At 38.5% G+C, this 27,468-nt stretch overlaps 1 protein-coding gene across 3 annotated transcripts in view; it reads left to right on the forward strand.

Moving 5' to 3' along the window:
• Positions 1–27,468, forward strand: part of ncanb (neurocan b) — a 125,139-nt gene that overhangs the window by 47,955 nt on the left and 49,716 nt on the right. For all 3 annotated transcript variants that reach the window (XM_053683363.1, XM_017477320.3, XM_017477319.3), the window contains exons 4-8: positions 549–723; positions 1,289–1,416; positions 2,300–2,593; positions 5,468–6,220; positions 12,928–14,004. In XM_053683363.1, coding sequence (XP_053539338.1) covers positions 549–723; positions 1,289–1,416; positions 2,300–2,593; positions 5,468–6,220; positions 12,928–14,004 — 2,427 coding nt within the window. The remainder of the gene's footprint in view (positions 1–548; positions 724–1,288; positions 1,417–2,299; positions 2,594–5,467; positions 6,221–12,927; positions 14,005–27,468) is intronic.

The raw sequence follows: 27,468 nt of genomic DNA on the forward strand, positions 1-27,468 counted from the left end.
CAAATATAAAGAATTCACAACAGTAAAGTCCATAAATGAAGTTATGTGTAATAAAGTGGAATGACAGGAAAAAAGTATTGAACACGCTAAGAAAAAGCAGTTCTCCAAGGCAAGAACCAGCTGAAATCTATAAGTATTTATTTATTTATTTTTTTTTATCCGTAAGAAAGTAATTAAACCTCCTATCTGTGCAAATGAATATCAGCTGGGTTAGTAAATTGATGGTCTATAAAAAGGCTTTTCGTAATCAGGGTGTCACACAAAAAGCATCTCATGATGGATAAAAGCAAAGAGCTCTCCTAAGACCTTAATATTTGGATTTCTTTATATGTGTGGATTTCTTGAGTTAATACTAAAGTCTGGTGAAAATTCCATGTGAATAACCTCATTGGAAATATATTTACTGAAAAAAAGGTTGACACGTTCAATATTTTTTTCCCACACAGTTAGTTATCAGTGTTTTATCGAGTTTATATCCATGTGTGCTGGTGTTAAATGATTAACTCATCATCTTCTATTTCTTTCTTTCTAATGTACGACCTTCACAGGTGTGGTCTTCCACTACCGAGCCCCTCATGACCGCTATGCCTTGTCATTCCCTGATGCTAAGCAGGCATGTGTGGAAAACTCTGCAGTGATCGCCACACCTGGTCAGCTGCAGGCTACTTTCGATGATGGATATGACAACTGCGATGCAGGCTGGCTCTCTGACCAGACTGTAAGGTGAGGTTAAAAGATTATTACACTGGCTCCACTTCCATTCAGTGTCAGTGATTTCTTTATATCAAATATTCTTTGTTAAAATGTCACTGCATTCAGGTTATAGGTCTGGGATATAGCTGATATAACTGCTATTTGCTAGTAAGCATGTAATTGAATACTCTTGCATTTGCTGCCTAAGCAAAATATTTTCTTGGATTATTTATCATCCTCACTGTGTTCTTACATCTCAGTTGGATAGTAATTGCCCAAATATTCAGGTAATTAAGCAACTGTGTAGCTATGTCAGAGATTTTGTAACTGAAATAAATATGTGGGTTGGTTTAATGGTTAATGAAATTGGCTGCAAATGCTGGAAAAAACGCATGAGCTCCCTTTATAAAATTTCAGCCTCATTTGAATCAGTGTGTACAATTGGAACTGAATGTAGAGTATATTTCTGCCTTTCCTTGTGTGTGTGTGTGTGTGTGTGTGTGTGTGTGTGTGTGTGAGTGTGTGTGTCTGATGGTCTCTTGATATTTCCTTCAATTGGAAGTGGTTCTTTAATTTCATTTGGTCATCTCCACAGGTATCCCATCCAATCTCCACGGCCTGGTTGCTATGGCGACCGGGAAGACTCACCTGGTGTGAGAAACTATGGCAATCGCGCCACTGATGAGCTGTTTGATGTGTACTGCTTTGCTGAGAGCCTGAAAGGTATGATGGGTCATCAGGGGTAGTTAAGTCCCACACAGCCCTTGTTAAACCGTTTCTCTAAGTCTCTTCTCTGAGGAACAAATGTGAGTCATGACCCAGACATGCACGATCCATGCACCTGCTTCTGTCCCAGCTGCTTGTACTGCACGTCGAACTGGGTCACCATCTTTTCTGCTCTGCTCCACTGTTCATGCCTGAATGGGTACATTTGAACAAGATTGCCCTACTCACAGGTGCACATACTGCATGATCTGTGGATCATTTCCACCAGAAAACACTTACCACAAATTTGTAAGCTCATTATAATGCTGCTATTTAGTTTTAGTGTTCATTGTTCACTTGATACTTTGAGTTCATGGTCTGGCAAAAGCCTCTCCACCTTTTTTGCTAAACTGACTTTATTCATTTTGCAATTGATTATTTAGAAATTTAACTTTAATCAAGAGCAGGGTGTCTTCACCAAGTGAAGAACTGAGATATAACTCATATGTCTCTTTAAATTATATTAAAGCCCTTATATAACTCATATTCTTTCTCCTTAAAGAGAATTTTTTCTTGGTTGTTTATCATTGAGATGTTTTGAACAAAGAGAAGAACATATTTATCAAGATAGAGAATGTTGATATGTGTATAAAAATATCATATCAGTTTTAATTTGAAATCCAAGAAAGACAATCTGTCTCTCCTGGAAATTATGTAGTGGTTTAAAAAGATTTTTTTTATGAGCTTACTATTCTACTGGAGAAATACTGGGGCTCAGATTTCACCTTCAAGACAATATTCTGCTTTTATTGTGATGTCCAATCAATCCTTTCTTCTCTTTTTCCTTTATTACTATATTACTCATGGTGATTCATTGCCCTCCTTCTCCTCTCTGTTTCAGGTGAAGTGTTCCATGCCAGCGTGACAGATAAGTTGAGTCTGGCCACAGCTTCTACTCACTGTCACGAATTGGGCTCTCAGCTAGCCACAGTGGGACAGCTTTACCTGGCCTGGCAAGCTGGACTGGATCGTTGTGACCCAGGCTGGCTGGCTGATGGTAGCGTGCGCTACCCCATCAATCAACCACGGCGCAATTGCGGAGGCGATGAGCCAGGGGTACGCACTCTCTACCATAATCCCAACCGCACCGGCTTTCCTGACACCGCCAGCCTCTTCGATGCCTACTGCTACAGAGGTATGCTGCTAGTTTGATGAGCGACTTGTTCACTGTCCAGGGGTGGACTTAACCAATAAGCGAGGTAAGCGGCCGCTTAGGGCCCCAGGGAATCAGGGGGCCCCATCAAAAACCCAGAAGCCTATATAAATCATATATAACGTATTAATTTTCTGTCATATTTTCTTTGGTCAGGAAATCGCCATTAAATTTTTAACATTATTATTACATCTGCATGATTGCAGGGCCCCCTATCATGGATTAGAGTGGAACATTCCATTAGTACTGCGTATGCGCGAGCAGCTGGCCAGAGTTACAGAAAATTATAGCAGACCTAAAAAGAAGAGACACAAAAGAATGTAGCCAAATTCTTGTAAGCATCGGTGTATATTAGTTAGTCTTAGTTGTTCCCCTGTCACTTTAACTTGGGGTAAACTCTAGAAAAAAAAAGGTTGAGCACTTTGAGAGAGAGAGACAGCAAAATAAGGGTAAAAGTAAAAGGGTGCATAGTTGATGTATTGGGGCCCCAAACCTGTAATTGCTTAGGGCCCCCAAATCACTAAGTCCTCCCCTGTCAATGTCAATTAATTTATGAATTTATGTATACACAGTGGCCTCCACAAATATTGGCACCTTTGGTAAATATGAACAAAGAAGGCTGTGAAAATTTGTCTTTATTGTTTAACCTTTTGATCTTTTGTTTAACAAATTCACAAAAATACTCTACTCTCATGGATATCAAACAATTAAAAACTAAATACAGGTTTATCCAAAAAAAGATATCTTTGTTAAATACAAATGTGCAACAATTATTGGCACCCCATGAATTAATATAAAAAATATATATTTGAAGTATATTCCCAATGATATTTTACTTTTTTTTAGTACACCTGGGTGACTAGGAACAGGAAATTGTTCAACCATGACTTCCTGTTTCATAGGGGTATAAATATGAGGTAACACACAGGCCAAATTCCCTTAGTCATTGCTAACAATGGGTAAAACCTAAGAATATAGCTATGATGTGCAGCAAAAGGTTGTTGAGGTTCACAAAATGGGAAGTGGCTATAAGAAAATAATTAAAAATTTATAATAAAAAAAAAAATCTACTTTCATCCAAAAACAAACTCCAGTATCTTCAGTTTTCCAGACACTACTGGAACTTCAAATGGGACCGAGTTCTATGGTCAGATGAAACCAAAATAGAGCTTTTTGGCAATTAACACCAGAGGTGATTTTGGTGCACACAGAGAGTTAGCCATATGGAAAAGTACCTCATGCCCACGGTTAAATATGGTTAAATGTTTAAATATGGTGGTGGCTCTTTGATGTTTTGGTGCTGTTTTTTCAGCCAGAGGACCTGGATATTTTGTTAGGATACTTGACATCATGAACTCTATCAGATATCAGCAGATATTAAATGAAAACCTGACAGCCTCTTCCAGAAAGCTTGGTTGGATCTTCCAGCAGGACAATGATCCAAGACATACATCAAAATCAATATAAAAATGGTTTACTGGTTTAATCTCATGACCATCCCAGTCCCCTGACTTGAAACTCATAGAAAACCTGTGGGCTGAAGAGGAGAGTCCACCAGCATGGACCTCAAAACATGAAGGATCTGGAGAGATTCTGTATGGAGGAGGCACTTGTCATCTTAAAACTGGACTACTGCAATGCACTACTCTCGGGCCTCCCAGCCGCTCCATCAAACCCCTTTAAATGATTCAGAAGGCAGCAGCACACCTCATCTTCAGCCAGCCCAAAATGAACCCATGTCACACCCCTCTTCATCTCCCACCAGTGGCTTCCCGTATCAAATTCAAGGCCTTGATCCTCATGTACAAGACCTTGTCTGGAACAGCACCCCTCTACCTCAACACCCTCCTTGAGGCTTACGTTCCCTCATGCAATCTGCGATCGGTTAACGACCGATGCTTAGTAGTGCCTACTCAGCGTGGCCCAAGGTCCCTTTCCAGAACCTTCACACTACCTGTCCCTCAGTGGTGGAATGAACTTCCAACCTCAATCCAGACCACAGACTCTATCACTATCTTCAAAAAAAACAGCTAAAGACCCACCTCTTCCGTGAGCACTTAACTAACCCCTAAAATGCCAACCTCACATTATTTCAATTTATTTATTTATTTTTTAAAATGTACACTGGCTTTTACACCTCTACTTTGCGCACTTTGCTTCAATAGAACTCAATTATAAATCTTGCATGGTAGCACTATTGTATTGTTCTCCGCTTGATATATCGCTTTGCTTGTATTTCTTCATTTGTGAGTCACTTTGGATAAAAGCGCCTGCTAAATGAATAAATGTAAATGTAAAAGGAGGAATGGTCTCAGATCCCTTGCCATGTATTCTCCAACCTCATCAGGCATTATAGGAGAAGACTCAGAACTGTTATCTTATATATATATATATATATATATATAGAGAGAGAGAGAGAGAGAGAGAGAGAGAGAGAGAGAGAGAGAGAGAGCGATAAACCTGTGTTGTGTTTGCAATCGTTTGATATCCATGAGAGCAGAGTATTTTTGTGAATTTTTTTAACAAATGATCAAAAGGTTAAACAATAAAGACAATTTTTCACAGCCATCTTTGCTCATATTTACCAAGGGTGCCAATATTAATGGAGGGCACTGTAGATTACTAATTTCAGCACTAGCAAGAGACCAATTATCAAATATGACATGCACATTACATTGATTATGTTTACATTATTTTAAGCAGGCAGCTACAGTATAAATTTTGGCTTTGTAGTTTTGCTTTTTTAGATCATTATGGAGTTATTTTGGTTGTTTTTCAGCATGCTGCTTTTTCCAAGCGATGAAAAGCCAGCAAAGACAGTGGTGATTACATCTCATTTCTCTTTCTGTATTACAGAGAGACAGCCAGAAGCAAAGGCACTTGTGCAGACTTCACAGACTTCAAGCACAAACTCCACAGATGACTGGGAACAATTCCAACAGAATGGAGGCTTTCCTCACCCTTCCACATGGACTGGACTGGTCGATCTGGATAAGGAAGAGTTTAATTCCATTGCAGACAATGACACCTCTGAAATATCGGGAGAGCATGTGGTAATTCATCTCAGACCTAGTGACAGGCCAGTGAGCCAGGAAATACATGTGTCCAAAGATCAATCTCATCATGTTCTGGAGCTCCATGGGGGTTCAGCAAGAGAGGAACCTGATGAAAGAGACGTGAATGAGGACTACAGATTGTCCCTTGAGCCCTCATTGACCACACCATTCTCATCCACACAGGCTCAATCCAGCAACAGCATGCTCTTTAACTTTGTTGACTCCATCGTGAGGCCCTGGAAATACTGGAAAGGCAATGCAGAGACAGAGGCCCCTTCAACAGTGTCAAGTCTATTGAAGGAGACATCAGAGGAAGTCCAGACAGACAGGGTGAAGACAGGGGGTGGGCTTAGAGAGATTAAAGGAAGTATTGATAATGCTATCTTGGAGCCTGAGAGTGTGGAGCCTTCAACTAAACCCTCCACACCATATTCAGAGGAAGGACTTTTAGAGCAGGAAAAAGAGGTGGTTCTGCCAGTATCAGTAAATGAGCTGAAGAATCCCAGCAAATTCCCAACAGAACCTTCGGTTTCACAACCAACAGTATCCAGAGGTAAGAATACTGTACGGTTTATTTGCTGCCAATGCAAGAGTATGTCATGCTATTGTGATTAGCCTAGTGTAGTCATGTTATTGTACATAATTTTAACATTTCTTAGTTCATTTGGAATTCTTTTTTTTTTTGCATTTTCACCAATTTTCTCTCTAATTTGGTCTTGGCTAATTCACCATTCAACCCATCCTGCAACAACTACAGAGGGTGTAGGCTAACATGTGCTTACCGTATCTTTTCAAACTGCTGCGTCACAGTGCAGCGTAAAGAGCCTTTCACACTGAGCGCGATTAAGTGACGTGAATGTATGATGCGATGATGCTCTTGAATCAAAACAATGGGTCTCCTTGGAACTGTTCACACCGGGGCGACAAAGCAAGATTTTTTTTTTTCGCCCCGAGTGTTCATTTTTTTTCCCTGTTGCCCCACAATGAAACGGGTCATCCAATTAGATTCGAGCTTTAAATCACGTGAGCCACAGAGCCGCTGCTGTTGCACAAAAGGCCAAGATAGGTGATGCTATAGCACAGAAATCTGTTTTGACAGAAGAAAAGTATTCAGGAAGAGAGAAGAGACACGACAGATAAAAGTCACAGCGACTACAAAAACAGTGACAAAAAAGTAATTTTTTAGATATGGTGTGTAATTGTAATCCCATTTATTCTTATAATTCTTATTCTTATAGTTATTTCATATATATATATATATATATATATATATATATATATATATATATATATATATATATATATATATATATGTACATATAGTATCTTATATTTTATACATTTCGATTTTAAATATTAAAACTAAAAACTTTTTTTTTTATTATTTTTTTATTTATTTATCTTGCACAAATAAACTGGTTTTGTCCCACTACTGTGTTATTGCATTATATTTCACATTACTTCGTTCGTAATGAACCAGCTTGATGGTGCTTTTCAAAAAAAAAATTCTGCCTTCCTTTCTGGGTAAAAAAAGAAAAGTGAGTTTCTGTGCTTCTTAACAGTTTGTGTTGTGGTGCTATGCGCCAACATTTGAGTGATTCTTCTTCTCAGTGTTCAAAGACGATAGGCCGATCAGCTGAATAGTGGGTTGCGCCACCTAGGATGCAGGCGTGAAATGCATTCTCGGGCAGCGTCACCTCTCATATAGCCGTGAATTAGCTGAAGGCGATCGATCGTGTGTGAAAGCACCATTCCACGGCAACTCACTTCACTTTATCATGCTGCGGTCAGTGTGAAAGGGCCTTAACACACGTTGAGGAAAGCACTATCTGCCCTCTTCCGCATACATGGGCTTCCAAATGCTTGATTAGTGTTGCTATGATAGACAGAGAGAATGTCATTCCCCCCACCCAGAGAGCACAGCCAATTTTTGCTCTCTTGGACCATTCACAGATGGCATCATCGATTCAAACTTGCAATCTCCTGACGATAAGGTGATCACTTTCCTGTTGTGCCACTTGTGAGCCCTGAGAATTTCACAACGAAATGTCCAAACAGACTATTTCAGTTCCAAGTAGACCTGTTAAATACATCACGCAAACCTCCCTGCACAAATCGTAGGTTAAAATAGTATGCCATTACAGGTACATGTACACCATTTAGTAGTTTGCAATTAGGAACATAGTCTTATTCTTTCCCAGATACTAGGTCTTCCCAGATTCCTTTCTTTTTATGTTATTCAGCCGTGCGAACGAGCGCAGGAAAGAAATAGAATTGAGCAAAGCAAGCAAATGATACTCTCAAGAAAGCACACACACTGCATCTCATTTTTCAACTTCTCCTCAATATTTCACAACTTCTGCTCATTTGCTTAGCTTTTTTCAATTCACCTGCTGTGGTTATATTTTTGCACATGTCATAGCAGACCATTTAAATTCCGAGCAAACTTTTTAAACCAAGTCCAGATGATGTGAAATAGTAGTTGATACTGGTGGGTTGTGCACCGTTTTTGCATACTTGGACATAGGCATTGTCTGTATGCAGTACTAAATCTTCTGGGTTTATTTTTGGACAACAAATTATAAATAAAACTATTTTTAGACTCTGGCCATCACTTAGCAGATTGTATATGCTGACAGTCAGCTGTATTCTTAAATGTGTATTCAAATGCAGATTTGCATTCTTGTCTGAGTTGTTTGGGGCTTAAATGGTCATACTCTTAGAAATAAGTTAAAAATGGTCAAATTAGGGATGTGTAGCATCCATAAACTGCACAAGGTCCAGGGAGACTGTCCACCCACTGTGGAGGTTACTCCTCAGACAATATTTTATTCTCAGAGAAGAGGGGGAGAGAAAAGGAGTGGTGTGGGTTGAAGAGGTCACATTATTGAGATTTACAGCATTTCCTTTTTTCCGTTACTGTACTCCAAAGTGGCAAATCATTGTGTGTCCTGAAGACTAATGGCACATTAATGCTTCCAGCATTGAGCTGGGATTGGTACAATATTTTGGGATAGTATTCCCACTTGAGGCAGCATCAATACAGCTATCAGTCTCCCATAAGCCATATTCTATGGGGAACATTAAAATTTAATTCTGGGTAAGATTTTAGCTTTAGTCGGCACAAATTTTTTACACCTGAATCTTATTAATGCACCCTAGCCAAGCCATCAGTTCAGCCAGGCATTCTAGGTCTCTTCCATTTTAGAGTGTGCATGGTACGTCTTTAGATTTGTGGGGGTGAGTGTATAAACACAAATACATACATATACAGTCAGGGGAGAAGTGGCAGAAATACTCAGAAACAATGTTTTGCAGGAAGAGCTGCTTCAGTTTTGCTTTCTCACAGGCAGGGGCCATTTAAGCAAATTGGGCTTTGGTGGCTATTTCATCCTTCACTGGGCCTGACTTTCATCTTTTGTCTTGTTTTGCATTTGATTGGATTGAGGCTATGGAGAATTTAAACTTCACTCACTCATTGAGACTGAGCTGCATGCTATCAAGTCTGTCTTTGGGCCTAAATAAAAAGGTCTAAAGAACAAAATAATTAGAATAAGATAGACTTTTTAGAGTATGACTCTATATAGATCTATTTTTAATTTAAAAATTGCCTAATGTAACCACACATATGCTATAGGCAGACAGAAATGAGCTTTTTGAAAACACTGAAGTACTGCTTTAAGTACAATAGCACTAGGTGCATGGACCCCTAAAAGGACTTAAAAATTGCAGTGTTCTAGCATTATGTACTCAGACTTTTAATAATGTATTAAAATAAAAATAATGCAAACATAGTGAAAATGTGCAGTTGGATAAGTACAGATGTGTTTTAAAATGCCATAATGTCAAACAGGAAGTCAGCAGATACATGCGGTATTGTAAAAACAGGACAAATGCACTTATAGACAAAGAAGCCAACAAGAACATCCAACAAAACCAAAGACAAAGGATATAAGCTTTCGGAATCACATTTTGTTCATCATAAGCAACTAACTATAGCAAATAGACATTTTTTAGCTTCCATGTGTGTTTAAGTCTTGCTGTATTTATTTAACATTTAAAAACAAGAGGCCAAAATCAACTCAAATAGAATATTATATAAAAAGTATGATGAAAGAAATCGTATGTATTGATGTAACTGAAAACATTCCAGCACATTGACTGGAAGAGGAATACATAGATATCTGACATTTGTCTTTGAACATTACAAATGAAAACAAAAGGAATAAGCTAAGCCTAATACTAATAATAAACCTTGATACTTTTATATATATAGTCAAGTAATACATTTGTTAACCTGTTCTAATATTTGCTCCCCTAAACTGGGATCACAAGGAACAAATAAACTAAATCATTTAGTACCTGCATTAACGTGAGAAAGAGAACTCTAGTGTGCCAGTTAGCTCAGATGGAGACAGTTCAGACAGTAGAATAAGGTAAGCATCCTGACATTGAGCACATCGACTGTCGGCATAAGCAGTGGGCATTCAGGAGGGTATGGCTCTGTGGATGTAATGACAGCAACACCTTTACTCTGATTATGACTTATGAATAAAGATGCACTGATACTAAATTTCTCAGCCGATACTGGTAACCGATTATTCAGAGTGATATCGGCCGACACTGATAACCGATACTGATAGTTCTGCCTTTTATACCTTCTTTTAAATTAATCATAATTAATTCCTCAATTCTGAAAGAAATGCAAATAAAAACTTTTTTCTCTCCATTTCAACAAGTTGTTTCACAGTAACTGGTCTCATAAACAGAAAACACATTACTCACATTATTCTAATTAACATTAACACATGAACTAAATTCTGAAGATTAAAATAAGATTTCTTAACTAATTGAATGTTATTAATTCATATTAATAACATATTAATAACAATGTTAATCATATTAACATTCATTGGCTGAATTCTAAAAAAAAAACTCCTGTTAGTCTCACATTCACTCACCACAAACAAAAGCATTTCTACTCCATCACTACAAATATATTTTTCTGTGCAATATATACTTTTTTGTCAACTCATCTTCATTTAAATCTTTCAGCGGTGCACTGGTGCTTTAATTCAGCTCGAGCAGCGCAGCAAAAATTTTTTAGACTCGACGCCGAAATGATTGTTTCACTGCTGCTCACTTCCGGTGTAAAATTTTAGCAGTGCAGAGATTACAGAGATTACGAGCTGCAGTTTTGTCATCATTCCACATGAGACCTCTTTACACACAGCACAAAATTGATGTGTTTTCCCGCACTCTTTTGATTGACAGGATATAATCAGCCCTGATCATCAGATGTTTTAAAATTGCCTTTATTGGCCGATACCGATTACTGGCCGATACATCGGTGCAGCTCTAATTATAACTCATACTAATTTAACACGAGAAGAAGTTTTAGTGACTGATGAATTTTATCAGGTTGTGTCATGCGGTGTGAAGCAGGATGCAAGTGCGTAATCAAGGCAAATCAAGGATCATCCATAACACAACAAATCTAGGGAATAAATACAGTATTAAAACTGTTGCCATTAGTTTTGACTTGACAACAATAATGCGTAGTAAGGCAATGACATACAGAAGGTATAAACAAATCAGAGCTAAACAGAACAGGTGAAAACAATAAACCAACAATTCAATGGCAAAACAGGAGTGGAGACAGGACTAGAGCAGAAACCATGATCACATAGTGTTTGTCTCCATGGGAACAGTGGTAGGAAGGGGAAAACCATGACCCTAGCTAACTAACAAGCTAACCCAATGATCTAGCACTTAATCCCCAGCAAAAGTGTTACTTTAGACATTGGTATTGATTAATGTAGCCCGAGAAAGGAAAAGAAAAGACTGTAAAGCGTGACATTTTGAGAATTTAAAGATTTTTTTACAGGGTTTCAGAAAAAAAGAAGCAATGTTCAATACACATGTATTGGCTTTCTCTGCCTCCAGTGCTCCACTGAGCATATACTTGAACATATGGTTGAGACAATGAGGGTAATTATTTATGTCATTACTTCATGTGTTGCTTTCTTCCATTCTTTTCCCACTGATGAATGTAAATTGGTCATATGACTGTGTTAGAAGTCAGATGAATGTATAATCTCCCTTCATATGTATGACTGAAGTTGTTAATTAATTATTCAAATCATTAATTAGACAGCTACTTGGCTATGTAAATTGCCCTACAATTATGTGACGCTGTAACTGCAGAGCACTGAATAATTCATTATTGATTAAATATTTCATCTTGATCACAGAATATGTGGTCTGTGAATATCTCTTAATGAGGTGTTCCCGCAGCATGTTGCCCTCAGGGCAGCTCATGTTACCTGTGTGCCAAATTACCCTTGCAGTCGTAATTTGTAGTAAATGATGGGCCTATTATATGAACAATGCAATTATTATTATTTTATTTTTTTTTAACCTGAGAACAATGATTTAGGTCAGGATTAAACATAGTGGAGACAGTAAAAAATGGCACAAATCATGGCACAGCATAGTACTGGATGACTTATGGTTTGTTAGCAGTCAGCTGCTATAACATTAAATCCTGCTTTATCGACTCTGAAAAAAAGTACCCTTTGTATGCCTTTCTTCATTTTTGTTATGTTTATAATGAAGGATTACTTTATGCTGTCTTGTTGAAAATATATTGTAACGATAAGGTGCTTTTTAAGGCTGTCAGACAGTTAAACACACACACGTACACACACACACACACGCACACACGCACACACGCACAAACACACACACTGTAATATAACAGTTGATGCACACCAACTCCTAAAAGATTGTGCCATTTAGCGAAATCTTTGTGTACTTGCAATGTAGGATTTGCTATGTGCCCAGAAACAAAACCTAGAAACAAAATACTGTACTGTGTCTATGATTATGAATTCTAAGCAAGCTCTTGATTAAGGAACAACGTAAGGGAAATTGTTCAAATATATTGCATGGTGTATAACTGTTGAAAAAATGTAGTTGTTGCAAATATTGCCATTTAAATGAGAGGCAAGACTTAGAATTATGCCTATGAATTGCTAATGCTTACCATGAGATCCTAAATTAGGTGCTGTATAAAAGTCAGTGTGTCTGAAGGGGTCTGATGGATAGATAACGAGTGTAGTGTGTAAGGCTGCATACATTAAAGTTAATAGCTGCTGTTATGGTGGTTCAGCATGTTTGGCTTGCTAATTAAACACGTATTTAAAGCAATCTCCTCCCCCTAACAATGTTAATTGCGGTATGGTGTCGTTCCTGCAGGACTAATTGCGTCAGGACGGATGGAGGTGATGAATCCCACAACTGCAACAAGCCCCTTGGGTTCCAGGAGCAGTTATGGCTCCATGCCAGTGCTGGGCAGCCAGCAGGAATGGGCGCTTCGGTCTCTAAGAGGATACGCTACTCCAAGCAGTAATGGGATCCTTACGACTCAGACCATTGGAACTGTGGAGACCAAACGAAGGGCAATGGAACTCATGACAATTCCGGTCATCAGGGACAACCATGATAACTATTCTGGGGAAGGCAAGGATCATATTGAAGAGACTTACTCACTGCCAAAGGTGTCTACATCACAGTCCACTCCACAAAGAGGGATTTCAGAAGAGGATAACGATGCTGATGGGAGTGGAGGAAATGATTCATTTATCAGCAGCAGTCAGACAAAATTGGGTACTCTGGAGGCCTCTGAAGAACAGAATGTTCTCATACAAACAACAGTGCAATGGGAGCGCTTAGATCTACCAACTGGACAACCCTCTCACAGTGCCAGTGTCTCCAAAGATGCCACGGCTCCTGAGGAGGCCAGGGGGCAGATCCTCTACATGCATCGTCCTACAGAAACATCTAGGAATACTCCTTTTAAAATGGTCAAAGTGCCTTTGGTCAAGACGAAGCTGAGTCTTGAAATCCCATTTGAAATCCCGACTCCTTATGCGGCCACCACTTCAGAACTCACCCCAAACTTTTCGAGTGCTACTGACCAAACGCCAAGCAGCACCACCGTGACAACACTTAACAGTCAGATTCAAACTACAGACGCAACCACTGCTGGAGATGCTGTGTCCACTACAGACCCTGCAATATCAGTTACTTGGTTACCAGTGCTTCAAGAAGAATCTCAAGAACCACAGACACATGTGTCTACCACAGTGACTACTGTAAGACTTGAGACTAAGAGTAACACAGTTCACCTGACCACACCATATGTGAAGGAAACATCCCAGCAGGCAGAGACTGAACCAGAGACGCAACCAGCTCCTACCACAGGTAGCACAGGTGGAAATACCACAAGCCAAGCTAAAGTCGACTATGAAAACAACTCTTCAGCTGAATCAGGTGAGTTTCTTTGATGTTGTATTGCCATCCGCATTCTTTACAAAAGCTTGTGTGGCAGCGTTATGATTAGCTTTTTCTTTGTTGAGCACCATGATATATATTTAGTGGCTTCAACTTGCGGAGAGAAAGCCTCATTTGTCATGCCTCGCCTGTTCCCTGTTCTTACCTTCCCTTTCTCACTCTTTGCAACATCAGGGATAAATGTAAACAAAGAAGGAGCAAGACACTGGCTTGAAGCAGCACTCACAATCTAATTAGAAGGTCAGGAGTAGTGGAATTAGGGCAGCTGGCTAAAGCAAAGATCTTAGGCCGGAACAAATCAATGCTGACAGAAGCCAGTAGATATGTGCAGTAATTGACTCCAGTCCCATTCTCTTTCGCATTCACTTTTCATTACTTTACTTTTTATCGTAGCTTTTTGCTAAATAACTTTTTCATTAAGTGATTTATGGACATATATATATATATATATATATATATATATATATATATATATATATATATATATATATGTTTTAAGTCCTATGAATTTTCATCCTAATATTGGTATACTGCAATGGACAGACAAATCAAATTCATCTTGTGTGATGACATTATTTACAGCACAGCAGCCAACTGAAAAGAATCATTCTCATCCTCTAGTGGATCATTGTCCCCCTTAGCCTGGCTCTACTTTAGAGAAAACTGTTGAAAAAGGACCTGACAAGTACAAGAGTGAATGAAAACAGCCGAACGCTGTGAATAAAGTAGCGAGGGCCTGGAACGTCTCCTTTATTCCCCACAGCGCAGGTGGAAGTTCATCTGCCTTTTTAATCAATGATCTGCTACTGGAGAGGCTTATGCTATCTGCTTTTCCCAAGAGGCCTTTTAGGCATCACAGAAGGGCATTTTGAAAAATGGTCGCTTTCACGACGGTCATAACAGCAGTGCAGTACCCGCCAGCTCTTAATTGGAAACAGGCATCATCGTGTGATAGGATAAAGAGGTGCTGTGTCTCGCATGTTGGTGCCATTCTGTCAGTCTCATTGATGTGACCCAGAGCTATGTGAACATTCACAAAGGTCAATCAATATTCATAAATAGACACACATCTCATACAAAGATTGACAGTCAGTACATACACACTTGACAGAGCACACTCCCACACAAAACATATTAATGAGGAGCACAACGAGGAGTCTGTAGGTAGAAGATATAGAGTAATGAGCTGTGTTTAGGTTGTGTGGCTACAAGAACAAAGAATACACACACACACGCACAGATACAAATATACTCACACACACACGTACAGGTATACACACACACACGCGCACACGCACACACACACACACACACACACACACACACACACACACACACACACACGCTCCCCTATTGCCTGCATTGATCTGTATGTTTTGTAAGTGTCTTTACTATGATTGTGTTCACGTGCCTTACACAACATTTCTTGTTTGACTTTTTTGGGCAAATCAGTCTTTGCATGTTACCATGCATGGGGTTAAAGGAAAATAATCCATGCTGGGGTGGTGTGATATTTTCCAATAACAGCATGTCTCTCTTGTACCGCAGCGATTTGGAAGCAATTACAATGTTTTTTATTTATTAATTGCTAAGTTTCAGGCATGATCTCTGTGTCTCTATTCTGAAGGTCTCTAGTTTGTGTCACGATGTACCGGAAACAAATTGTTTTGTGTTCATGGAATGTGTTGTTTTGAGTATTCCTAATCACCCCGCCTTTCGTCCTCACTCACTCTATCTCTCTCTCTCTCTCTCTGGGTTCTTCTTATTCTCTTTTTATCTGGTATACTAGACATCATGTAGTTCTTATGTCACTCGAACATACGCAATAGATGTTTTGATTTGAACTGTGACCAGTTCCAATTGACATTTATCATTCTTCATCAATATTTCTGTGTATATATACTATGCTTTCTGTATCATTAACCTAAGAAGCTTTCACTGAACGATGGTGTCGGTGTGACTCCTTCCTGAGCTCGGAACGAGAGGAAATCAGCCAGTGCAGGGTCCAGATTGTGTATCGGACAAAGAACTTAACATTAATAAATTATGTGTCTCTTTTTTTAAAAAAATTTTATTTTTATTTTTTTAAACTATTTATAGTTTATATTTTACATTTAATGTTATGGAACATCCATGAGAAAAGTTCAGTTGTAATGTTTCTTCACCAGCATCTCTTTATTTTTTCCTCCCCTTGAAGGTAATAACACAAAAAAACACAACTTGTCATGTTACCAAGAAACCAGAAAATGCCCAGGCCTGAAGTCTCACATGGTGGAAAACTTATTGACTGCTACAAAGCACTCACTGGAGACTCCGTCCACAAATGCTACACAAACATCTCTTAAAAGAAAGCTTCACGGTATCAATGATGATCCCTTTTCTCATCTATCCAGCATACAAGTCCTTGTGAATCATTTGTTACTACAGAAACGATAATGCATTAGAACAAGCGTGTTAATATAACCCTGTGATGTAAATTACAGACGGAACTGCTGTTGTAGAAACACCCTCTGATTCGAGGATTCAGCAGTGCTGTAGTATAAATCGTTTTGAATGTAACTACATGGTACTAGGCTGAAATTTTTACTGAAATCAATTTCACTAAATTGTTGATACATCCACTGCAGGTTTATTGTTAATATTTAATTCTCTTTCAAAGCAGTTCTCTCTCTCTCTCTCTCTCTCTCTCTCTCTCTCTCTCTCTCTCTCTCTCGTAAAAATCTGCACACCTCAGTGGAGAAATGACTATGATTACTTAAAGGCAATCACCTCAAATAGAGAGTAGGTAGACTCACCTTTAGTTAAATAAATAGTGTGAGTTTGTCTAACACTGTTCTTAGGAATGAAGTGAGACTTTTTACTGTTTACTGAACCGCCTGCTTTTTAAAATGTGTTATACCACAGCGAAGATGAATTCCTGAATCATAAAGTGTGCAGTAAGGTTATAAATGACAGTAGCTCTGGCTATAATATAAATGACAGGTTTATATTATTGTGTTCTTTCTGATGCACTATCGTTTCTATAGTAACAGCTAATTCACATAGACATTGTAGTTGCGCCACATAATCTAAGATAATATAATAAACAAATTAGAAGCTTGAAAGCATGTTGTTTAACAAAGAAAAATGTGTAAACATTGATATGGTGAAGATTTCTTGTAGGACAGTGGGGTTACACTTTGTGGTTTCTCTGTAAATTGACATGCTGCATTATTTCTCTTATTAACTTCAACAGGGAGAATAAAGAGCGACTGGAGAGGCAACAACTGTATATAACTTCAATAAAGTAAGCGATAACAGGAAGTAACTTGTCACACGGACAATCAACAACATTATATCCTACGATAAATATATATATATATTTTTTAATGTGATGTGTCCTCCATTAAAAAATGTAAAAATGTATTTGTCGGCAAATCACTGTGGTATTATCAGAATAGCACAATTTGGGCCAAGCTATTATATGAAATAATCCACTTTGGGGTGGGAAGGATATCACACTGTCCCAGCCTGGATTATTTTCATATAACAGCATGGCCTGTTCTGTAAATTTATTCCAAAGCGCTGACCAGGACAGATTTTTACAACCGTGGATTAATTCCGCATGTTTAACCAATTATCTCATTGTAATTACATAATCATTATCATTAGATAAATATTCAAAAATATTTATCTCAATATTTTTTTCATACTTTATTCATTCCAGAGGGAAATTCACATATTATTGTGCACTTCTATAAGCACACTGCATCTAAGTCTAGTTCAGAAATTGACTTCAGCTGCAGTTTTTTATTAAGGTAAAACTTTCACCAGACTCAAAATTAATTTTGTATCTGAGGCTCTTCCCAAGCTGTAGCTGATCAGTATCACTTTATTTTACTGCCAAATGTCAAGAATGCAGTCGCTTATAATCAATCACAATACCTGTGAACAGAATTTGTTTGGCTCTCACATGGATTTGTTTTTCGCTCTCGTGTAAAAATAATCTATCCTGGATGCTCATGCACCTGTTTGCTTTGCTTTTATGCACACAGTCCCATTTACACCGTTCTCCCACAAACCTCTTTCCACTCCTGCACTCAGATTGCCTTCTAATTCTTGGATGTTCACTGTAGCAACGCTGGCAAAAATTGTTAACCAATGAGAACGAAAGAGCGGCTTTGAAGTGTGAAATTCTGTTAATTCTCTTCTAGCGGAAACCAGAAATTAACCTTGCCATTTGTAAATATGTTTTGCCATGAAATGGTTTATTTAAACAATTCCTGTAACATAATTAAATCATCTTCATCTTGGAACACAACACAGCATCCCATTTTGCTAGTTGTTCACACTAGCAGGAGACAAGTCACTGTTGCTTGTAGTTCGTCTCCTGGGCCTGTAGTGACTGTTATTGTTGTCGCTTGCGTGAATGTACTGTCCATATGTAGAAGCTATAAATACCGTATTTATTATAAAGCTAATCAAATTAATGCACATTAAATAATGCACCAATCAGTGTGAAAATTGGTTGTTTGAATTATATGCTACATGCTTGCCATCATACTAATTTCACAGCTTTACCAGCTATGTACAATCACTAGACGCACCAACAATCTGCTACTTCCTTCCCTGCTTTATTATTTTTTTTTTGTAGTGGCTCTTTACACATTTAATGAGAGATCATATACGACAGGATCAGATGAGACCATTTTCTTCCATTTCTGTTTGTGAAACAGTAAATGGGAACTAATTGCATGTAGGAAATAAAGTTGTGAGTGGGGAACTGGAAAAAAAAAAAAAGTAGGACCCCACACACCATAGGATTGGTCAAAGGAATCGTTCAAACCAGTCGTTTGGATTTGATGCTTCGCCCTGTCAAACCCATTTTGCATAAAAGTGAGACAGTCTTGTTTCTCTTATCATCTTATTTCTGATCACACAGCTTGATATTAAGGTGGAGCTAATTATCTTCAGTGATTTTACACAACAAACAGATTCTTCTGTGTGGTACATAGCTCATTAGTGTCTGTATATGAAAAGCAAATGGGTGCAGATCCTGTAATATTGCTAACTTTCTATTTTTGTTAGGGCTTTGGTCTTGCTTGTAAATGCCTGCCATCACTAATATGGTACACGTGCAGCAGGGGCTTCTCTTCAGTTTCCTTTACTAATGAGCTGATGAGTTGATTAGAATTATTGGTGGATGACTTTTGTTGCAATGAACATACAAGCGTAAAGCGTGGGAAATCTAAACATGCGTGCACAAAAACGTCAGGCCGAAACTCCGCATACATTATGCTTGGAAACAGCATCATTTCCAAGTGTGTGCGTGCAGTTTTGTGCATAATCCAGTCAAATCCATGCAGGGGCAAGATAAACTTGAGTGTGCACGTATGTTTTGGTCCAAAAGGAAAAGTAATTTGTGTGAAGGCAGAATCCAGTGCTCTCGGCTTTGGAAGTGAAATAGACGCTGTAGACGGTAAAATGGAAGACCTTTGAGTTATAGCTTTCCAGCTAATCTTTAAGGCCACCTACTCTTCCTACAAGGTAAAAACACTGAATATATGATCAGTGTGGTAAATCCAGTCAGAGGGAAAATATAGCTTGAATTTAAAGCTCTACACGAGCCGCTTTCTGTTTTATTTTATTTTTAATTTGTTTAGTTTTGGTTTTTTTTGTTTTTTGGTTTTTTTTTGCTTCTAGCCGCCTACTAGGCCTTGAATTCAGTATGCGGAGGCTATTGATTTTCTGCACTGTTTTCTTTATTGCTTCATCCAGCTCCTTCAGATTTATGCTCAAACATGTATTCTGCTGCTTATTTTTCCATCATTGTTATGTCTTGTCTCTTGCTAGTGTTTATGAAGAAACCAAAGTTAGTCAAAGATTTGGCTTAGTGTCTTATTTCAGGAATGTTTTGTAAGCAGGATTTTACAGGCAGTTCATCATATGTCTATTCTTTAGATTTAAAGGCTGTAAATGATTGTGCTTTTTATATCAGTCACACTGTATCAAATCCACTAGCACTTTAATGGCAGGGATTTGCTTTGGGGGGGCAATAGCACGGTTGGAATGATTATAAACAAGCAACGTCTTTACCGTGAGGAGCATTTATTTTGGTGGAGAATCCATAGAAAATACCAAGAATCTGTTATTTGTGTTGTGAATATCACTGCAGGGTTACACATACATGCAGATGATGGCTGTGTGATGTTTGTGGAAATTAAATAATATTTTGTGGTTTAGAGAACTCGCAGTATGTTTATTGGTGCTTGTTTTCCACCTTGCATTTAAGTTGAATTTTCATGCTGTGTATCTTGACATCTTTATGAGTCTTGGCATTTAGAACAACCAAAAACAAAAACCTAATAATAAAAATTTGATTGCAGAACTGGGCATGGATGTTGTTTTGAGACCTCCTGCAAAATGGTTCAGTCTTGATTTGGGTAGGTACCAGAAATAGCTATTAGACTTCTGTGTGACATGTGGGCTTCTTTATTCTTTATTTGATCCTTTTTCTCCCAATCTATTCACTGCTATTTCCGACCCTATAACAGGTTCTTCTTATATTGCACAACAGCTTCACATCTTTGAGGGTGAAGGATTTCCTCCAGCACAAGTAAAGCCACATCATGCAAAACTGCAACATCCTAGTACAGCTGAAAGTGTTTGCAGCAGTATGAATGTGTTTGCAGCCCTGAATGTGTTTGCAGAATGTGTTTGCCTGAATGTGTGTTGCAGAAGCTGAATGTGTTTGCAGCCCTCTTCTGTGTACATGAGCTCACAGAAACCTGGAACTGGCTAGAATTGCTCTAATAGAGCGGAGCAGGAATGAGTCCTAAACCCCGGAAACGAATTAGCATTTTAGCACTTCCTGTTCCATCGTCCTGAAGTCAATGGGGTTTTTTGAATGGGTTTTTGGTTGAATGCCTGAAATAAGGTCTGTGGTTAACACAAGCTCAAGATATTTTCACGTTTTATTCAATGACATAGAATACATCAGTAATACCTCCCTTATTATTATTGTTGTTGTTTTTTTTTAAAGCTTTTACTTTTTTTGCTAACAAGTGGCTAAATGGGACTACAGCGGTTGTCAGGGACATTAAACATTGTTACACCGAACAGGAAAACTCATCTACTACAGCTTCATTGTGTTTATACTTGCGCTCTATCTTGCAAACTATTCCAGCTCAAACTTTCCAACTTGTAGATTTAGCAATTTATAGTATTTTCCAGTTGTAGTGTTTTTTAAATAAAGATTGAAAGAGTTGTCGGAAGCTTAGCGGTGGTGACGTTGAAGTCATGCGACCATGGTGTAGTTTGTTTATAGCCTAACTTTTGCTTTTTACTTACGATTATACGATTATATTTAGGCTCCAAAATTCATAAAATTTGTGAAGATTATCTTGATGAACAGAACGTGTTAGAATCAAACATTTGTTGGTCACAGAGCTCATTTTCTGCAATAATTAAAAAGCCAATGGAAAAATCCTATTGGATCTTTGTCGAGGGAACCAGGGTGATGCTAATTTCCAAGTTATTCTCGGAAAGTTATTCTCTATAAGTAGAGAGAGTCATCCTCTTTGGTTTTTGGTCCCCATTTTTCCTGATTCTTTTACTAAAATAGTCACCGATGTTGCTGTCCTCATTTGGATTCCCATCTGACCATTGTCATCCATGTCACATGGCCACATAATAGATATGCATCTGATCAAGGACTACATACAAAGGTGTCTCAGGTCTACCAGTTTGTATGCCACATTTGTCTTGAAAAAAATCAGATCTGTGTTACATTAAAGCTGAAAATTTGATTTGTTTCACTTCAACCTGGTAATGTGAATTTAGCTTTGGACTTCCAAACACAGATTGGTAATGTCCTGATGGTATGACTGGTGCTTAAACAGTTCTGCCATTCAGGAGCCCCAAGATTTAATATCGATCCTGGTGGTAGGTCAGGGTCCCACGCTGGTGTGTGCAGAGTACAGGTTCAAATACTGCTCACAATCCAGAGTACCTTTGAAGCTGATGAAGCTTCTGTTTGACTTCCTGCCCTTCCCCTAACCTCCACTGGTTCAAAAATTGAGTTAAAGTGCGGAGCAAGATTGAGCTTTTCTTTATGTTCAACAGCCTGCAGAGTCTATTGAGTTTTTCACACTGGTTCTGAAAGCATGATTCAGGGGAGATAATGATCTCACCCGAGGTGTGAAAGTGAGTGTGAACACTTACAATTTCTCAACCGCAATGAGAAGTCCTACATATGGTCTTTGATCATACAGAATGTATGGTAGCATTGCTCTTAGCAGGAAAGCTTACATGTTGTATTTTCAGTTGACAGATCTGCCAAGCTCTCCTCAGTCAGACATCATGACGGTTTACTGTTGAACGGTTTGCTGCAGCACCACCTACACAATTCACTGTGTGGTCCACTAGGTACTGTTTGTAAGTGCTCTAGACTGTGCTTTAAATGTAGGAATTTTCTAGGAATCAATTTCGAACAAACTGACAATTTATCATTCTACAATTCTATAATTCCATTTGAAGTAAGTGAGACGTCATGAACAGCACTTACTTCACACACAATTAATGATAATGCATAAGGCTTGCGGTGTGTTATGTGCTGTGTCTTGTATTTTTCTTTAAGTCTGGTTTAATTACTGTATGATTTTCAGCTCAATTTTGCCATCACAGACAAAAAGACAGCCATCCGTCGCAGACAGCAATCCTTAGCCAGGAGTCCAAGACAGCAAAATTGCCCATGCTCTTTAGGTGGGAGGGATGGAGTACTCTCTTTGCCCTGTCAACTGCAACGACACTAGCCAATCATGTACAGTATATAAGTCCATACAGGATTTCGCAGAGTGTTTTTTAGTGGCTGTTTTGGCCAAAATGCTTGATTTTGCTGTGGCTCTTTTTTCTTTTCTCCAAAAGTTTTTTTGTGCTTTTTTGTGCAGCTTTCACAGTGATGTTTGTTGGTAATTGAGACCTTTTGGCTGTACTCATGTTCGATGCATGTGAACTGACGTGTGCTTTTGCTGAATGCGCATTGTGATGACGTCACTTGACACGTCGTGGCCCATATTTGTGGTCATTTTGAAAAAATTGCAAGCTCCTCAGAATATTGTGGAGTTTGCTTGATTTTGTATTAATTTCTGTGATCACAAAGTCCTGGAGGGACTGGTATATTAAAGAGGGCGGATAACACTTTTCTCAGAGTGTGTAATGCTGCCCTATGAGCAGCAGTTTGAAAAGATGTGGCTGGCTGGCTTCACTTATCTCTGAGCAAGCATGTGTTAGACTTCACGCTTCCTGATTGGTACCTGAGAGCTGGCTGGTGAGTGAGAATTTACCAAATTAGTGAGAAAATGGGGGAAAGTGCATAATTCCCAAAGTTCTGCCAGTGTCAGAAATGCGATTTAAATCTCAGAATGTGAGTGCTGCTACAACACTCATCAAAAAGCCACCAAAAGGAGGAAGGCATATGTTTATATGAAACTATATGTAAGGCATATGTTTATATGAAACTTTCTGCTAATGGACAGAAAAAAATAGGTTTAGTACCTCAAGCTCTCTTTGAAGTATGTTTGTTTATGCGACTCCATTTTCTGCACAACCCCAGATCATGCTGATTGATGACATACAGTAAGGCATTTTCTATCATTAGAAGATCTTCACTGAATAGTCTGAAGAACATGTTATAGCACATACAGGTCCATAAGTATTTGAAGTGATTGAAGTGGAGTCTGTCAGCTTTAATAATGTGTTTAACAGAAACACTGCATTAACTGTTTAGGAAAGACCAAATCCATTTCTTACATGCTCCTTCCATTTCACAGGCTCAAAAGTAACTGGACAAACAGAGGGTTTACCTCAAGATGCAACTCACTAGTAACCTTTGAGAACAGAAATGCCAGATTCGACTTTGCTAGAAAACATTTAGAAAAGTCTGCCCAGTTCTGGAACAAAATTCTTTGTGACAGATGAAACAAGCTTAAGATTAACAAGATTAACTTGTACCAGAATGGTGGGAAGAGAAGAGTATGGCGAAGGAAAGGGAAGGCTCATGATCCAAAGCATACCACATCATCTGTCAATCATGGTGCAGGAAGTGCTATGGCATGGGCATGTGGCAAAACTGATAGGACGGTGTTTCACAGTACAGATGGATAATGATCCAAAACATATTTAGAAAGCCAAGAAATTAAATGTTCTTAAATGTCTGATGACCTCAACCCAACTGAGCATGCTTTTCATTTACTGAAGACAAAACTAAAGGCAGAAAGACTCACAAACAAGCAGCAACAGAAGGTGGCTGCAGTAAAGATGGATTTCAAATCCATTGTGGTCATGTACAGAGGCAAAATTACAAAAATGATGGACCAAATACTTATTGGCCCCACTGTATGTACGTGTAATATATATACTATACTATACTATATACACTATAGAGTTCTGAAAACATTTTATTGGCATCATCTTGCAGAGTGACAAGCGATAATCTTATAAGATTGCCGAAATCACACACTGTAAAACCAACTTTATCTTCAGTCCACATTAATTTGTTTATGGCCATCGCATTTGGCCGTTTATATTCTGAAAAAGTGTCTCAGTATCTGGGAATTCAAACCAAAATGGTTGATATTTCACAGTCTGAAGAGCTGCATTGTTCCAGCTAATGCAATATGAGACTCTGACTGCACTACAGTCTGGAAAGGTATGATGGAGTATTTCCTCGTATCTGATTATCTGTGTGAATTCAGGTTCCCTATTGCTGTGGCACCAGGCGCAGTGTGTTATGTGAGATGAACAGATCTGACTACTCTCTGCTCTCTTCAGACTACACTGTTACTTTCGTTACTTTAGTACTACATGGTTATTTTACCGTTTCTGGAAATGGAAATATATCACTGTGTGTGTGTGTGTGTGTGTGTGTGTGTGTGACCTGTATCTGCATGACTTTTATTTTTGCATTGCTCTGCTGCCACATGATTGGCTGATTAGTTAACTGCATGAATGTGCAGCCCGGGCTCATTATCCCCTGCACCTGTTCCTTGATCATGGACTTATTAAGACACACACATATACTCCCCAAGTTTACTTTACAGTTTGTGAAGTGTGGTTTATTTGTGCCAGCAATATGCAGCTCTTTCCGTAGATCTGTGATTCCTCTGTGGTCTTAGTATTTCCTGCAGTTTGTCTTTGCCCCACTTTTCTCATTAATCATGATTAACACTGCCTGTGTGTACACAATTTCTAAGGCATCTTTGAATGTTCATTTTTCCATGTTACCACATTGTAGCTAGAAGTGCACTTGCACTCTGAAGTCAGCTCACTCTGTTATGATTGGGCAGAGCAGCTGTGTTTCAAAGCAAATTCAGATAAGACAGACAGCCTTTCACAGCACTCTCCAGTCTTGAACCCACTTTAGACACTATTTTCTGGTAATTAACAGCCAGAAGGTGAAGCACTCAGCACCCAGCAGAAGATGGCGGTGAAGGGATGAGCAGAAGGGAGAGGTGAGGTGAACAGGCAGGCAGGGTAGCTTTTTGTCATGCTTAGAGCGGCAGCACAAAGACCTGCAATATGAAGCTTCTTCCATTAACCAGACTGTCAAAGGCTCTCCAGATGCTAACAATAGAAAAAGGTCTGGATAAGAACCTCTAACTTTTTTTTACCTTCAGCTCCAATGCCATATGTAGAGATATGAAAGCTGCAGCATGCCACTCAGAGCGGACGAGAGGAGCTGTCTTATATCCCACTGTTAATAGTGCTGTTTTATGATAGGGTTATAAGTGTTGAAGTGAGAATTATGTCAGTACGTGGCATGGATGACAATCAATAACGCTGCTGAAGAGAATTTAACAAGAGTGTGTTTTAGGGGGAATTTCTTTCAGCAATCTTGTGTTCCAAACTCTTAGTTGTAGGGTGTGCTGTGAAACATTGTTTTTTATTAAAACAAAGATTTTATAAAGCTCCGATGACACAGAGATGAACAGACAGCAAAACATACAGTTGCAATCAAAATTATTCAACCCCCATTGCAAATCAGGTTTATTGTACTCATTGTATAAGTTGCATTTTCAGCTGAATTCAGGGAAACCACTTGAAGCATTCGTTGTGTTGAACTTTTTCAATTGCCTTTTGTTTGTTTTGTTCATTGCAAACAGCCGAAAGTCTGTAGGTTTCGACAATAAACCTGATTTCCAATGGGGGCTGAAAATTTTTTATTGCAGCTGTATTTTTTCATTCTCCATCAACTTTCATTAGAGTTATGTACAATCAAATGAAGTATACTTGTACAACTTGGACACACACTAGCGTTTTTTTTTTTTTCAGTCAGTTAGTAATTTTCAATTGTATTCAGTCTTGATCCATAATTATCACCAATTTTCTTCACTAGCACTGCATTTGCACTCCTTGCTGTGGTTTGAAGCAAGTTAAATTTTGAAAACATCTGAGCGTAAATGTCACAGTTTGGATTATAGGCGGATGTATTTGCAGAATATAAGTGAAACGTTTAATAAAGCACCAAACAAAACATGACACACATGACTCAAAGACGAGGATAACGTGATACATGGGGAATGGAGACAGAACAATCAACACAAGACAACAGTTCAGTTCTGAACGTGACTATATATACACACCCGTACTAAAGAGCTAAATGTGAAACAAGTGAATGAGACATGTGGCATGATGGGAAACGTAGTTTCTAGTTCTTTTCCGATATTACATGACAGTAAAGTATAGCGTTATGGCATAATTATATAATTTTGGAGTATATTAAAGCACATATTTCAGGTAAGGGATATAATAAACTTTCGAATAAAAATGTATGAAATTCTTCCCACTTATGAAACCTTATAATATGTCTGGCAGGACATGAATCAAAGTTAATGTCAGTGCATCATGTGCATCCTAATAATTAGTGGAAATATTGATGCACTGTTAATTTTGCATATTCAGTTGAGGCAAAAAGTTTACATAAAGACTCAAAATTCAAACTCCACACATTTCATGTTACTGTACAATTTCAGTGTTAAATCAGTTATGGTATCTATTTTCATAAGAGGTCATTCCTCCTTAGGAGCAATTTCCAAACAACTGAAGGTACCACGAGAATCTGTACAACCAATTGTATGCAAATATAAAAAGCTTGGGACCACACAGACACTGCATCATTCACGACAGAGGCACAAATTGACAGTTGCTTGGATTTTCCCATGCTATCAAGGGCAAAAAGGCACTTGCTACATCCCAATCACCTGCTTATACTATGCACTAAAAGTATGTGCTCTTTTTGTGAAGAAAAAGTACATACTTTTTAGCGTGTAACAAAAGAGCCTGCAAGTACTGGGACATACTAACACATCATGTAATGGAAGAGAACATTGTTGCCTAGTTACACACACTGTCACCATAAACTCCTCGTTGCATTTCAGCATTTCTTCATTCATTATTCCTTAAATA

Source organism: Ictalurus punctatus, chromosome 10 (genome assembly GCF_001660625.3).
Source record: "Ictalurus punctatus breed USDA103 chromosome 10, Coco_2.0, whole genome shotgun sequence".
In the NCBI taxonomy this organism is placed as follows: domain Eukaryota; kingdom Metazoa; phylum Chordata; class Actinopteri; order Siluriformes; family Ictaluridae; genus Ictalurus; species Ictalurus punctatus.